Below are 12,827 nucleotides of genomic sequence, written 5' to 3' on the forward strand. Positions count from 1 at the left end.
CTGAGGGAATCTGGCAGTCAGCACCCTGACCCCTTGCTGCCTCCACAGCTCCTCCAAATGCCTGGCACAGCGCATCAGCAGGAGTCGCTGTGGCTGGAGGGCTCAGGATGTGCCCTCGCTTCCCCCTTGGAGCCCTCTCTGGTGGATCGTAGCAGAGCCTGTATGTCAGACCCTGTGAGCACTCCTTTGGTGTGCATCCTGCCTTGCTGCCCTGTGTTGGAGCTATGGGAAGCAGTGTCAGGATAGGGTGCTCAGCCTCACCCCGATACATTGCGAGGGCTCCCGTGCCTGCCCACCACATGTGTATGGGAAGGCACCAGAGCTAGGACAAACTCCAGACCCAGAGGGTGCAGAAAGATTGGGGGCTGGGGCTGTGTATTTTTGGGAGTGATGTCATGAAAAAGCTCTGTATCCTCGGGGACAAGGCAGATGTTGGCCAAATTAATTGGAAACAGCGGGCTGAACAAATAGGGCCCTAGCTAAATACAGCACAGGGGAGCGGGCTGTTAAAGCATCCCACTCCAGCCCCTGCTGGAGGGGAGGACTTGGACAGCTGACAGAGATGGGGTCTCATTGCCCAAACCCAAGTGGAAGGAACGTAGAGCCTTGAGAAAGGAAGACAGACTGCTATACCCAGTGCTGGAGAGAAGCATGGCTGGTCATGCAAGGGTCACTAGCAGCCCCAACCCCAAACATGTATAGCACAGAACGAGGTGCAACCAGCAGGCACACGTTGTCCCAGCTGCCATCTGCCTGCAGCATAAGAATCTCCGGGCCCTGTGTCTCCACATGCCCTTGAGAGCTGTTATTGCTGTAATGTTCCCCAGCCGCCCTCAGCTCCTGCACGCCCAGAGATCCATGGGCAGCGCCATGGGGCACAGGCCCACCCCACCACTCACTGGGCTTTCTACTGCCCCGTGGTGCTTGCGTGGGTGTGTTAAGGCCCTGTGGGGAATCAGTGGGGCCAAATTGCTCAAAGCAGCCTCACCTGGGACTTCCCACCCAGGGGAGTGGCTTGGGAGCTGCACTTAAGCTCAAACCAAGGCTGCTAGGCTTCCTTTAGTCTACTGTGTAGGTGCTGCTGTTTTAGCCCAGCTGCCAGCACGTGTTGTAGCTCTCTTATCCAGCCTGGCTGTGAGCCTATCTCCTAGTGGGTACGCAAGCAGCTGTAGGAGGACTGTGCCCAGCACCCGGCTTACCCTGCTCTTGTCAGGTACTGTGGGACTGCTGATGAGGGCTTTGCCTGATTTGTGTCTGTCATTCCCATTTAGAGAGGCCTAGGAGGGAGCTGTTACTGCCACCCCAACCCACTTACAGCACAGATGTCTCTGAGCACATTCTCAAGACCAGGCCTGAGGCCTCTGAGGGGCTCACCCATCAGCTCAAGAGCTCCGGGCCTGAAGAGTGGTGTGAAGGGAACCCCAGCCCTGGTGAGTGTGGTGTCTGCACACCTGTGCTGGGCAGGGAATCTGTCTACCGCATATGGTACAGAGGAGCAGCCCTTCGTGGGCCACCTGCACCAGGTGTGGGCAGCGCTGGGTCCTAGGGCAGGGCAGCCAGGGCATGTGATGGGAAGCATGTGAGCCCCAGCGCCCTGTGGGAGCTATAAATGGCATGTGTGCTCACTGGAGGAGCACGGCTGGGGAGAAGCCAAGGGGGGGTGTTTGTTTCGGCTGCCACATTGCTCTGGAGGAGGCTGTACCCAGAGAGGGGCAGGCGGCTGTGAGGGCTGGGGGTGAGTGTAGAGACCCCTGTGCCACAAGGCCTGCGGGCAGCACTGTGGCTGGGCTGGTTATGGACTAGATGAGCTCCTGCAGCTGACTGGGTATTCAGCTGGATGTCCTGCATGGAGGCAGCTAGCTCCCATCCCTCCTCCCGGGGTGGCAGAGGTGGCTGTATACTGTCCTACAGGCACGATGTTTTGGCACTCTGTCTGTATGCTCGTGTGGCCTAGAACCTCCCTGTGCCTTAATGGCTCTCCCTGACTCTGAGTGGAGGAAGGGAAGCGCTCTGCAAAGCGTGTAGTTGGAGGCTTGGCCTCGCTCTGCGGTCCCTCCGAGGACAGAAGCTCCTCGGTACGGGGGCAGGGAAGGCGGGCGCGGGGGGCGATGCGAGGCGCATTCCCCTCCCACCCCGCGCAGCCCGCCCCGTCCATGCGGCGCGCGGCCCCTTTAAGAGCTCCGTGCATGTTTCAATCCGCGGGTGACGCGAAAGCGGTCGGAACGTATGCAAATCGGCCGCCGGGCCGCAGCCAATGGGCGGCGGTGCCGGGCTGCCGGCGGCCAATAGCCCGGCGCCTCCCGACGGGGCGCCGGCTCGCCCCATATAAGGAGCGGCTTCTCCATAAAAGGCAACATTGTATCGCTTTATATGGGGGCGGCGCGGCGCGGCGGGGGCGGCGGAGCGGGGCCGTGAGCGCGGAGCGGGGCCATGGCGGGGCCGGCCTGACCCGGCCCGGCCCGACGCGACCCGCCGCGATGTTGCCGAGCCAGGCCGGGAACGGCGCCGCCGCCGCGCTGGCCCGCGGCGCGGGGCTGGGCCGCTCGCCGGTGCCGCGCGGGGCGAACGGCGGCGGCGGGGCGGCGGCGGGGCCGCCCGGGGCCCGGCTGGAGCGGGAGGCGCTGTACAGCGGCAGCGAGGGCGACTCGGAGTCGGCGGAGGAGGAGGAGCTGGGCGGAGAGCGGCGCGGCCTCAAGCGCGGCCTGGCCGAGGCGGCGGCGGCGGCCGCAGCGGCGGCGGTGGCGGTGCCCGCGGCGGGAGGAGCGGCGGCGGCCACGGCGGCGTTCGGGAGCGGCGGAGGGGGCGGCGGGGCGGTGAGCGGCGCCAAGCCCGGCAAGAAGACGCGGGGCCGGGTGAAGATCAAGATGGAGTTCATCGACAACAAGCTGCGGCGCTACACCACCTTCAGCAAGAGGAAGACCGGCATCATGAAGAAGGTGCGGCCCCGGGGCACCGGGAGCGGCCCGGAAGCGCGGGGCGGGGGGCGGATGCGGGGAAGCGCGGGGCCGGGGGGGGGAGCGGAGCGGGGCGCGGGGAGGAGGGAGCGCCCGCCCGCCCGCCGCAGCATCCCCCGCGGAGGGGTCCCCGCGCGGCCGTGACGCCCCGTGCCGCCCCGCAGGCCTACGAGCTGTCGACGCTGACGGGCACCCAGGTGCTGCTGCTGGTGGCCAGCGAGACGGGCCATGTGTACACCTTCGCCACCCGCAAGCTGCAGCCCATGATCACCAGCGAGACGGGCAAGGCGCTCATCCAGACGTGCCTCAACTCCCCCGACTCGCCGCCGCGCTCCGACCCCACCACCGACCAGCGCATGAGCGCCACGGGCTTCGAGGAGACCGACCTCACCTACCAGGTGTCCGAGTCGGACAGCAGCGGGGAGACCAAGGTGAGGCCCCGCTGGGGGCTGGGCTCCCTCCCGTGCCGCTCGGCCCCCGGCCGCCTCTGGGCGCCGTTATCTCTCCCCGGGCGTCTCCATGCGCTCGCACTCATTGATAAAAATTTGATTCTGCCTCCATGGCCTTATAAGGCCTGGTTTCCCTCGCCAGAGTCCCTGGCAGGGCCCCTCACATTCCTTATAAGCTGCAGCTGTCTCTTGCTTTGGTGCTGTTTTGGAAGGGGGCAGGGAGGACATGGGGAATGGAAACACTTGGCCGGACCGAGTGTTCCTGCTCTCTGCCTGGCGGCCCACTGCTGGGAAGCCCCGGGGCAGGGCAGCTCGGTGTGCCCTGATGCAGCTCCTCGAGGGGCTCCAGTGGTTGGGCACACAGATGCTCTGAGATGTGCACGGACCCAGGGCTGTGCTGCGGTTCCCTGGGTCCACTTGGGTGCTGTGAGCTCTGCTGTACCCGTTCCAGCGGGATGAACAGCAACATTCTGCTCTTCCAGCTAGCTTTGCCCTGTGTATGTATGCCAGCCTTACACACTGGGTAGCCTCCACAGGGCAACAGAACCCAGTGAGGGTGCTTGAGAACCCTATGCTGTTAGTGTAACCCCAAAGGCTAAGCACAAACCTAGCTTGGTGCCTTGGGGATCCTCGTGTGTGTTTGCATCCCACATCACCTCTGGTTGTGGTGCTGCTGGGTACTTGGGGAAGGGATTCCTGCTCTCCCTCTAAGTATGCTGCTCAGCCCCATAAATACCGTTGAGGGCAAAATATTTGCTAGGGATCCCAGCGGAACTGTGAAGGGATAAGGTGGTGTGGGCTGGTGCCCCTGAACCAAGGCTGGGCCCTGGAAGGCTTCCTACTCATGGGAACCCAGCTGCCCCAGGCTGGCGTGACTCCCTTGGGTGCCTGATGGGAGCTCTGCCAGCCCTTCCCAGCAGGCGTGGGGCAGGAAGGGCTGCGCGTGCCACTGACTTGTCCCTGGTGCAGGGCTTGTTCACACAGCGTCCTTTAAGGTTTCCGCTGGAAATGCTGCCAGGTGGCCCCAAAGGAAACGTGCTCTTGTGGCGTGGTCACTTTGCAGAGATCTGAACCTGCTTCTCTCTGGTGCCAGCCCAGCTTGGTGCTCTTTGGCTTAGGCTCCAGGCACAGCCCTGCTGATGCTCTGAGAGCTGCTCCCTGTACGGACAGGACCTGCTGGTGTTTGGCTGCAACAGCAGCGTGAGGAGCCATGCAGCCAGCAGCAGCTGCAAGGTCCTGCTGCTGTGCCAAGACACAGAGCCTGCCCTGGAGCGCAGCTGGGATGGCAGCAGGGACAGGGGGATGCTGTGCATTTGGGATAGCTCCAGCCTCCCAGCAGAGCTGTTGTGTGCTGATCTGGGCCATCCACCAAAGGACCCAGTGCCCTGTTTGGAGGGAGATCAGAGTTGGAATAGGAGCTTCGGGTGGAGGAAGGGGGCTTTTTGCCCCACCTGGAGTGCAGAGCAGGTACTGGAGTGCAGAATGCGATCCCTCCTGCGTAGCACCTGGGCCAGAACCTAAAGGGCTATCCCAAACCTGTGGGAGTGCTGAGTGTGGCTCATGGCTTGGCTCCTGCATGCAGACTGAGCTCAGTGGGGTGCTGGGATGGGTCAGGGTGCCCAGAGGCTCAGGAGCATCCCAGGCAGGTGGGAGGAGCGGGTGTCCAACCCTGAAGATTGTCCCAGTTCTCTGTGCTGTCATTGCAACCTAGGAGTAGCATGTCGGAGATGGCAGGCTGGGGAGGACAGAGTTGTGGTGTGTGTGTGTGGTTAGAGCCCCTTTGCTTTTTTGTTTGTAGCATGGTTTGCCCTCAAGTTCTAAGGGAGTCCTGGGGTGCTCTGTATGCATCTCTCAGGCTGCCTTTCCCATGCCCCAGAGGATGTAGTGTGGAGATGTTACAGGCCCTGGGGCGTGCAGAGCTGTGCTTGGGGATGAGGGAGCTGGGCTGTTCCAGCTGGAAGTGAGCCCACTCGGCTGTGGCTCACACAGCCAAGTGGGCTTCATGGTCCAGGTGGGAGTGTGCCTGTGGCTCCCATGTTGCGGGGGGCTGTGGCTGAGCTAATGGAAAGTGCCTGCGCTGGGCGCCGCGCCGTGATCACGTGCCTCTTCTAATTTGGATGTGGGGGACCGCAGTGCCAAGGCAGAGGGGCTCTGCTCTCCTCCCTCGATGGGCCCTGGGGCAGGGCCGAGTGCCCGGGATTGGCTCCCCCCTGTCTAAAATGGGCTGCCTTCCCTTTTTTAGCTGTTCGCAGAGCTGTGAATTCCTGGCTGCTGGCAGCCTGACAAGCCGGGAACAAGGCGCAGCACGTGGGAGCGCTGGGCCCGCCGTGCTGCGGGAGGGCTGCAAGCGTGCCCGTCTTAACCCTTCCTTGGCAGCACGGGGGTACAGCCCGCAGAGCCTGAGTTGTCACCTTTTCTCATTCCCCAGGATGTGCTGAAACCGACCTTCACTGTCACCAACCTGCCCGGGACAACGTCCACCATCCAGACGGCGCCTACCACCTCGTCCTCCATGCAGGTCAGCAGCGGCCCCTCGTTCCCCATCACGAATTACCTGGCGCCAGTGTCTGCCAGCATCAGCCCCAGTGCCGTCACCAGTGCCAACGGGACAGTGCTGAAGACTACTGGAGCCAGTGCAGTGACATCCGGGGGCCTCATGCAGATACCCACCGGCTTCACCCTCATGTCAGGTCAGTGCTACTCAGTGCTGAACGCCGTGTCCATCTGTCTGTCTCTGCACTCGAAACATGTTGAGAATGGGAGACCTGGCTGCAGGTGGAGGCAATGGTTGCTGCTTTAGGATGATTATGGCTGGGACGCTTTGCTCGAGCGGTGACAGTTCCTTTAGGGCCCTGCTGCTGGGAAGGATGTGGTAGCAGGGAGCTGAGCAGGGGTACCCCAGGGCAGCACTGAGAAGCCTGGAGGGAGCAAAAAGAGCTGATGGTGATGAAGCCTTTTTTTCTCCCTCCTTTTGGCAGGTGCTTCCCTGTCTCTGGGCACCCCTGCCATTCCTCTCCCTCATTTACAGCCGCACCCGCTGGCTCTTTCCAGCCAGCAGGGCCAGGCGGTCGCGGGTACAGCTGGACAGCTGCATCAGGCACAGCGCACGGTCTTCCACTTCCCTGCCAGAGCTGGAGGGCAGATCGTGTCGCTGACAGGTCAGCACTTGCTTCTGCTCCGTTCATTTTAGACTGGGGGGCGAACGGAGGCTCCTGCAGGGGTCTTGTCCTTGCTCAGGGAGCTGACCCCAGCTGGGAGCTGGGGGGAGTGATGGAAGGAGGGAGACTGTGGTGCTAAGATGCCCTGTGGATGTGGTTTTGAGTGCTGTCACACTTAGATCTGTAGTTGGCTGCTGAGGCACAGTGCAGAAGATTGGTGATGAAAGAGGCAGAGGTGTTGCTGTGTGGGCATTGTCCTTGGCAGGAATCTCTTATTGTACCAGCTGGAGGGCTCTCTGAGTGCTGTGCTAGGGCTGGGGTACCGTCTCCTTGGTACCAGCACTGAGGGCGAGACAGTATTCTTGTGTTGTGCTTGCTTGTTTCCATGCTGCTAAGTCTGATGGCCTCTTACAGCTCCTGTGGGCCCACGCAAGGGGACCAGATTTCCCTTCTGGTCTGGAGGAGCTAAGAGAATAATCAGTGATTCTGTGTGTTTCTGGTGCATTGTGTAGGGAGATACCCAACCTGTGGCTTCTGGTGCAGTGTGTGGGGAGATGCCCAACCTGGGGTTTCTGTTTGGCATCACTTGCTGTTCCCTCTGGAGGCAAAACACGAGCCTGAGGGGGAGCTTCGTGTCCTGCTCAGTGTCTGTATAGCCATGCTGAGAGCCATGTGGTGAGCAGGCTGCCCCAGAGGCTGTGTGCAGCTCTGGGCTGTGTGTTGGGGCAGCTGTGCTCTTGTTCCTGTGCAAGGCACTGCAGTATCTTTGGGGTGGCTGTTCCTGAGTGCCCTGCAGAGAATGATGCTGGGCTCCAGAGGGTGAAGACCCTGCTGGAAGGTGAGCTCTTGCTGTTCTGCTTAATGCTGTGAGCCTGGCTTTGTGGGGCTGCTTGAGCAATGGACTGTGCGGGGGCCCTCTCCTCCCAGCATCTTCTGTGCTGCGTCCTTGTGGAGCCAGGAATGGTAATGAGGGCCACTGACATCCCTGAACTATACCTAGATGCTGGACAGAAGCTGCTGTGGCATTTTCTTTTCCCTCCAGAGCCCTGTAGGCCAGCTGACCCTTCCTTGGTCCTTGTGTGCCAGCCCTGTGATGGGCCGTGTGTGGAGCTGTGCATGGCCAGAGAAGGATGAAGGCTGACAGACTGAAGGCTCCCTTCTCTCCCCAGGTGGCACCATGGCTCAGCAAGTCCCTGTCCAGGCGATCCAGGTGCACCAGGCACCGCAGCAAACGTCTCCCTCCAGTGACAGCAGCACTGACCTTACTCAGACCTCTCCCAGTGGAACAGGTAACAGGGACTTTATGATAACTGTGTTCTCTCTTTCTTCCTAACCACTGTTGATGCTGACTCGCTCCTGCTCCTGGCCCAGCATCATTCAGTCCAGCTATCCCAACCACTTTGACAGTTCCCCAGATCTATTTATCCCTATTACCAGCTCCTGTGCTGTGCTGCTTCTAGGTAGGTGCTGCTGTGCTGAGGTACTCAGCTCTTTCATAGAATCATTAAGGATGGAAGAGATCCTTAAGGTCTCCAAGTCCAACCATCAAGCCATCCCCACCATGCCAACCAACCAAGTCCCTTAGTGCCACAACTCCACGGCTCTGGGACACCTCCAGGGATGTTGACCACATCACTCCCTGTGCAGCTGTGCCACTGCCTCACTGCTCTTTCAGAGAAGAAATGTTTACTAAGACACAACCTGAACCTACCCTGATGCAACTTCAGGTTGTCACCTCTCATCCTTATCCTGCAACATGGAGCTGGGAGCATGTTGCTAGGGTCTCCCTAGTTCTCAGATGGTTTCTTATTGGTCCAACTTTGCCCCTTGCACAAGGCATTGGTTTGCATGTTCTTGAGACTTTGTATGTACAGAGGACGCCTTTTTTTCTACAAAAAAAAAAAGTGCCTGGATGCAGATTGAACCCAGTCCAACAGCTTAATTAGCTTCATCAGGAAACCTGTAGCATGGTTTGAGTTCAGTCTTGGGATTCTTGGCTATAAGACTGCCTTGCCCTCAGTTCTCACTGATCAAAACTCTCTTGCTTGTTCCCTGGGTTTCTTGGGAGAACAATGTGGGTACCTCCACACGTCTGCTGCTAGCATGTGTGGGGGCTGAGGGAGTGTGGCTGAGCAGGTGTGCAAGCGTGGCAGGTTCCTGCAGTGTGGCTCACGTGTAGTTTGTTCTGCTGCCAGTGACCCTCCCAGCGACCATCATGACGTCGTCTGTGCCAACCACCGTGGGTGGCCACATGATGTACCCCAGCCCGCACGCGGTGATGTACGCACCCACCTCTGGCCTTGCGGATGGTGGACTTGCAGTCCTCAATGCTTTCTCGCAGGCACCCTCAGCAATGCAGGTGTCCCACAGCCAGGTCCAGGATCAGGGTAAGTTTGGGTTGGTGCTGCTCTGGGGGCTTTCATTTTTGCATGTTTTTTTTTGCTACGTATTGATTCCGCAGGGTTTTCTTCTAAGCCATCGTATCTGTCGAAAAGACCCGGTAAGGGTCTGTGCTTTTTAGAACTAGCTCCTCTCCTGTGTAAAGGATTCCTTGAGCTATTTGCTGGGGGAGAGGGTGAGAGTTGCTGGTGTGGGGAGCATGGAAATGGGGCAGCCAGTGGCAGGTGGGGGTGGCAGGAAGACTGGAGAGGGGTGCGTAGGTGCATGAGGGGCCAAAACAGTATGAAGGCACGCGTGCAGGATGTGGATTGAAGGTTTATGCTGGGCTCCCAGCGTCTGGAAAATGATGTCATTTGTGTCATTCCCTCTGTGGCAGGTGGCGTCCCCCAGGTGTTCCTGACAGCCCCATCAGGCACCGTTCAGATCCCAGTCTCAGCTGTCCAGCTTCACCAGGTAGGTGCAGAGCGGTGCTTGCAGATGTGGTGGGGGCTGTCCCTGCTTTTCCTCTGGGGCGGTGCTGGTTCTGCTCTGCCTGACATCCTTTTTGGGCCTGGGCACTCGAGTAGGACCAGTCCTCAGGTCTTGGAGAGCTGGGGGAGCTGTTTGTGCCACCTACACATGGGCAAGGAGCTCTTGCCCTCCTTGGGTGAGGGATGCTGGCTTGCTGGTGGAAGCAGAATTAAGGGCATGCTGTCCCTCAGCTCCTCCCTTCTCTCTCTAGATGGCTGTCATTGGGCAGCAGAGCAGCAGCGGCAGCAGCCTGACGGAGCTGCAGGTGGTCAACTTGGACACCTCACACAACGCCAAGAGTGACTGAGAGGCCTCTGCCGCTGGCCTTGTGCCGTCCCCGGCTTGTCATGCTGGGGCTGGCAGCAACTCTCTCGTACAGACTGCACCAGTTATTTATTGTTGCCTTTTCACGTTTCCTTCATCCACACATGCACACACACACGCACCCACCCACACACACAGCATGCAAGGGGCTGCAGGACCCGCCTGGGGAGAAGCTGTGCTGAGGCCGTGCAGGGCTGGGGGCCGATGGGATGCTCGTCTCTCGCCAGCCAAAGAAGCTTGTCTCTTGAGGGGAGGGTGTGCTCCGTGCTGTACATAAATCCTGGGGGCCTTTCCCAGCTGGAGGCCCTGGACCCTTAGGGGTGCTCACCCCATCTGTGGGTGTTTGTGTGGGGCTGGGGCCTGGAGCTGTCCTGCAGAGCTGCACAGGCCTCAGCAATGTGCCTTTGTGGGGGGGATGGGTCCTGGCTGCGGCAGCTCTCCCTGGCCTCTGCAGGGAGCAAGCAGCTTACTTGGACGTGTATCTCTGGTTGGGCCTGGTGTATGGCCCCAGCCTCCTCACGTGCACTACAGCAAGGCCTCTGCCCTCAGTGCCTCCTTGCTGGGCTGCCTGGTGGGTTGGCAGCTGCAGCACTCAGTGGGTGCCCAGCAGTTCAGCAAGGCCCTGGGGGAGGGGGGGGCTTTGCTGCCAGCCCAGTCCTGTGCTCCCATCTTGGCCTCGTGCTGCTTGTGGACTCCGTATGCCCAAGGGGGGACGTGACTGGATCTCTTCCGCATCCCTCTGCTGCAGCTCCAGCCACCGCTTTCTAAATTTTCTGATGCAAGGTGGAGAAGCAACTCCAGTGCCAAAGGGAAGAGTCCGTGGGGCACTGAGCTGCTGGTGGGCAGCATGCTCCTCCTGGGAGCACCGGGGCTGGAGGAGCCTCAGCAGGGCCGTGGGAGAAGGACTGGAGTGTGCTTGGTCCTGCATGGGAGCTGCTCCCTGGCCCTGCAGGGAGAGCGAGCGAGCAAGGAGCTGCTGCATCCTTAGGGAAAGGAGCAGCTACTGTAACTTCTTTTTTTAAGTTAAAGACAAAAGAAGCCTTGGGGGGGAAAAAAGAGAAAAAAAAAAAAGAGAAAAAAAAAAAAAAAGAAAATGACTTTATTTTTCTAAGTGTTAAACTCAGTATTTATGTAATACTTTAAGGAATAAAAGTTTGGCTCCTGTACAGTTTTCATGGGGTTTGTACCGGGGGGATGGGAGAGGGGTGGGTAGGCGTGGAAGCAGGAAGGGGCCTTGCTTTTGAGTTTGTATTGTAACCTTGGACATGTTCCCTCCGCATTAGCGTTTAACTGTGCTGTCTGCTGGGCTGTCCCCAGCCCTCCCTGGGGGATGAAGGGCTGGCAGCAGCCAATCTCTGCTCTCCCTGCCCGTAGTGCAGGTGGCATCTCCTGAACTCCTATCTGAGGGTCTGGGCTGGAGTTTCCCCCTCCGCAGCCTCAGCTTGTGCTGTTTTTTAGTGCACAGATGTGGATGAATTCCTTCCATGACCTGTGCAGAGAGCTTGAGGTGTGCATTAACCTTGACCCAAGGCTGTCATCAGGGCCGTGCTTTGCTCTGCTTTGCTCGTGCTGGCCCTGCGGGGCTGTGATGGCAGTGCTGCTGCTGGGCATCTCCTCCCTGCCTCCCCAAAGGCAACCGCTGGTTAAACGCTAATGGTGTCTTTTATTTAAGTGCAGACTTGTAAGAACACTTGTGTATCAGGGACGAAATGGCATTTATTGTGTGGTGACATTTTTAATTCATTTTACTGGTTTGAGGGTTGTGTGTGTGCGTGCGTGCATGTGTGCGGGTGTGTGTGTGTGCATAGGTGTGTGTGGGATTTTTTTTCCCCTCCAGTTTCCAGGGTTGTGTTTCTGGAAGGATGTGGAAGTAATCACAGTACTATGTACAGAGCTTTCTTTTGTATGAAAAAAAAAAAATTACTCTTTCAATAAATGTTATCATTTTGTGCACAGAGCTGGCGTCTTGTCTGTGCTTTGCAGGTGGAGAAACTTTAGGGAAAAAAACAGTGCCAATGGATAGGGATGAGACGGGGCAGAAACCAAAGGAAGAAGGGCATGTGGTGACCATCAGTGGTGCAGGGACAGCAGTGTCCCAGCTCTTAGTGCAACAGCTGTGTTTCCATGGCAGAGCATTAGCAGCACCTCATGCGTGTGCCAATAAGCACAGTGATGTTGCAGGTGTAGCACGTGCATGGAATGTCAGCTGCTGGGAATAGAAATAGGGGTGGTTGTGCATGTGCTGCCAGTCTTCATGGCATTTTGTGGCAGTTAGGAACATTTTCCCTTTATCAGTGCAAATATTCTTTAGTTATCTCTACAGGAGATGAAGGGACTCATAAAGGCAAATTGCCTCTTTAGTTTCATGAGTACCAGGGGTAGGAATGAGATTGGGCACATCCACATAGTTGCTTCAGGATCAAATAAGAAAGCAAATTCTCAGCAGTTTAGCCTTCAATTTAATGTCAGGTAGGGCAGGGAGGTGATTGTCCTCCTCTGCTCTGCCCTCATGAAGCCCCACTTGGAGCACTGTGTCCAGGCCTGAACTCCCTGGCACAAGAAGGACATGGAGCTGTTGGAGTGGGTCCAGAGCATGGCGCAAAGATGCTCAGAGGGCTGAAGCACCTCTGCTATGTAGAAAGGCTGAGGGAGGTGGGCTTGTTCAGCCTGGAGAAGAGAAGGCTGCAAGGAGACCTCATTCCAGCCTTCCACTACTTGAGACCTTATAAGTAGGACGGGAGAGCACCTTTTTACACTGTCTAATAGTGGTAGGACAAGGGAAAATGGCTTTAAAGAGGGGAGATTGAGGTTAGGTGTTAGGAGGTCATTGTTTACTCACAAGGCAGTGAGATGATGGAACAGATTTCCTGGAGAGCTGTGGGTGCCCCATCCCTGGAGGTGCCCAAGGCCAGGTTGGTTGGGCCCTGGGCAGCCTGAGCTGGTGAGTGAGAGAAGTGCCCAAAGGTTGTCTTCAAGAACGAGGACTGGAGGAATTACAGGCCAAGAAGATTAGTGTTGATCACTGAGAAGAC

The 12,827-nt window shown here is 58.5% G+C and overlaps 1 protein-coding gene across 3 annotated transcripts; it reads left to right on the plus strand.

Moving 5' to 3' along the window:
* Window positions 1–2,328: 2,328 nt before the first annotated feature.
* On the plus strand, window positions 2,329–11,752 carry SRF (serum response factor). Of its 3 annotated transcripts, none has more exons than XM_085218714.1 (8): window positions 2,329–2,936; window positions 3,119–3,385; window positions 5,832–6,093; window positions 6,382–6,561; window positions 7,731–7,850; window positions 8,741–8,948; window positions 9,338–9,414; window positions 9,683–11,752. In XM_085218714.1, exons 1-8 carry the CDS (start codon window positions 2,478–2,480, stop codon window positions 9,772–9,774), a joined length of 1,665 nt encoding a protein of 554 aa, XP_085074840.1. In that variant the 5' UTR covers window positions 2,329–2,477; the 3' UTR covers window positions 9,775–11,752. The 3 variants fall into 3 exon arrangements, with proteins under 3 accessions (XP_085074840.1, XP_085074838.1, XP_085074839.1); XM_085218712.1 differs by having other exon boundaries at window positions 2,330–2,936; window positions 8,757–8,948; XM_085218713.1 differs by lacking the exon at window positions 6,382–6,561 and having other exon boundaries at window positions 2,333–2,936; window positions 8,757–8,948.
* The last annotated feature ends 1,075 nt before the right edge of the window (window positions 11,753–12,827 follow it).

Source organism: Meleagris gallopavo, chromosome 2 (assembly GCF_905368555.1).
Source record: "Meleagris gallopavo chromosome 2, MGAL_WU_HG_1.1, whole genome shotgun sequence".
Classification (NCBI taxonomy): Eukaryota; Metazoa; Chordata; class Aves; order Galliformes; family Phasianidae; genus Meleagris; species Meleagris gallopavo.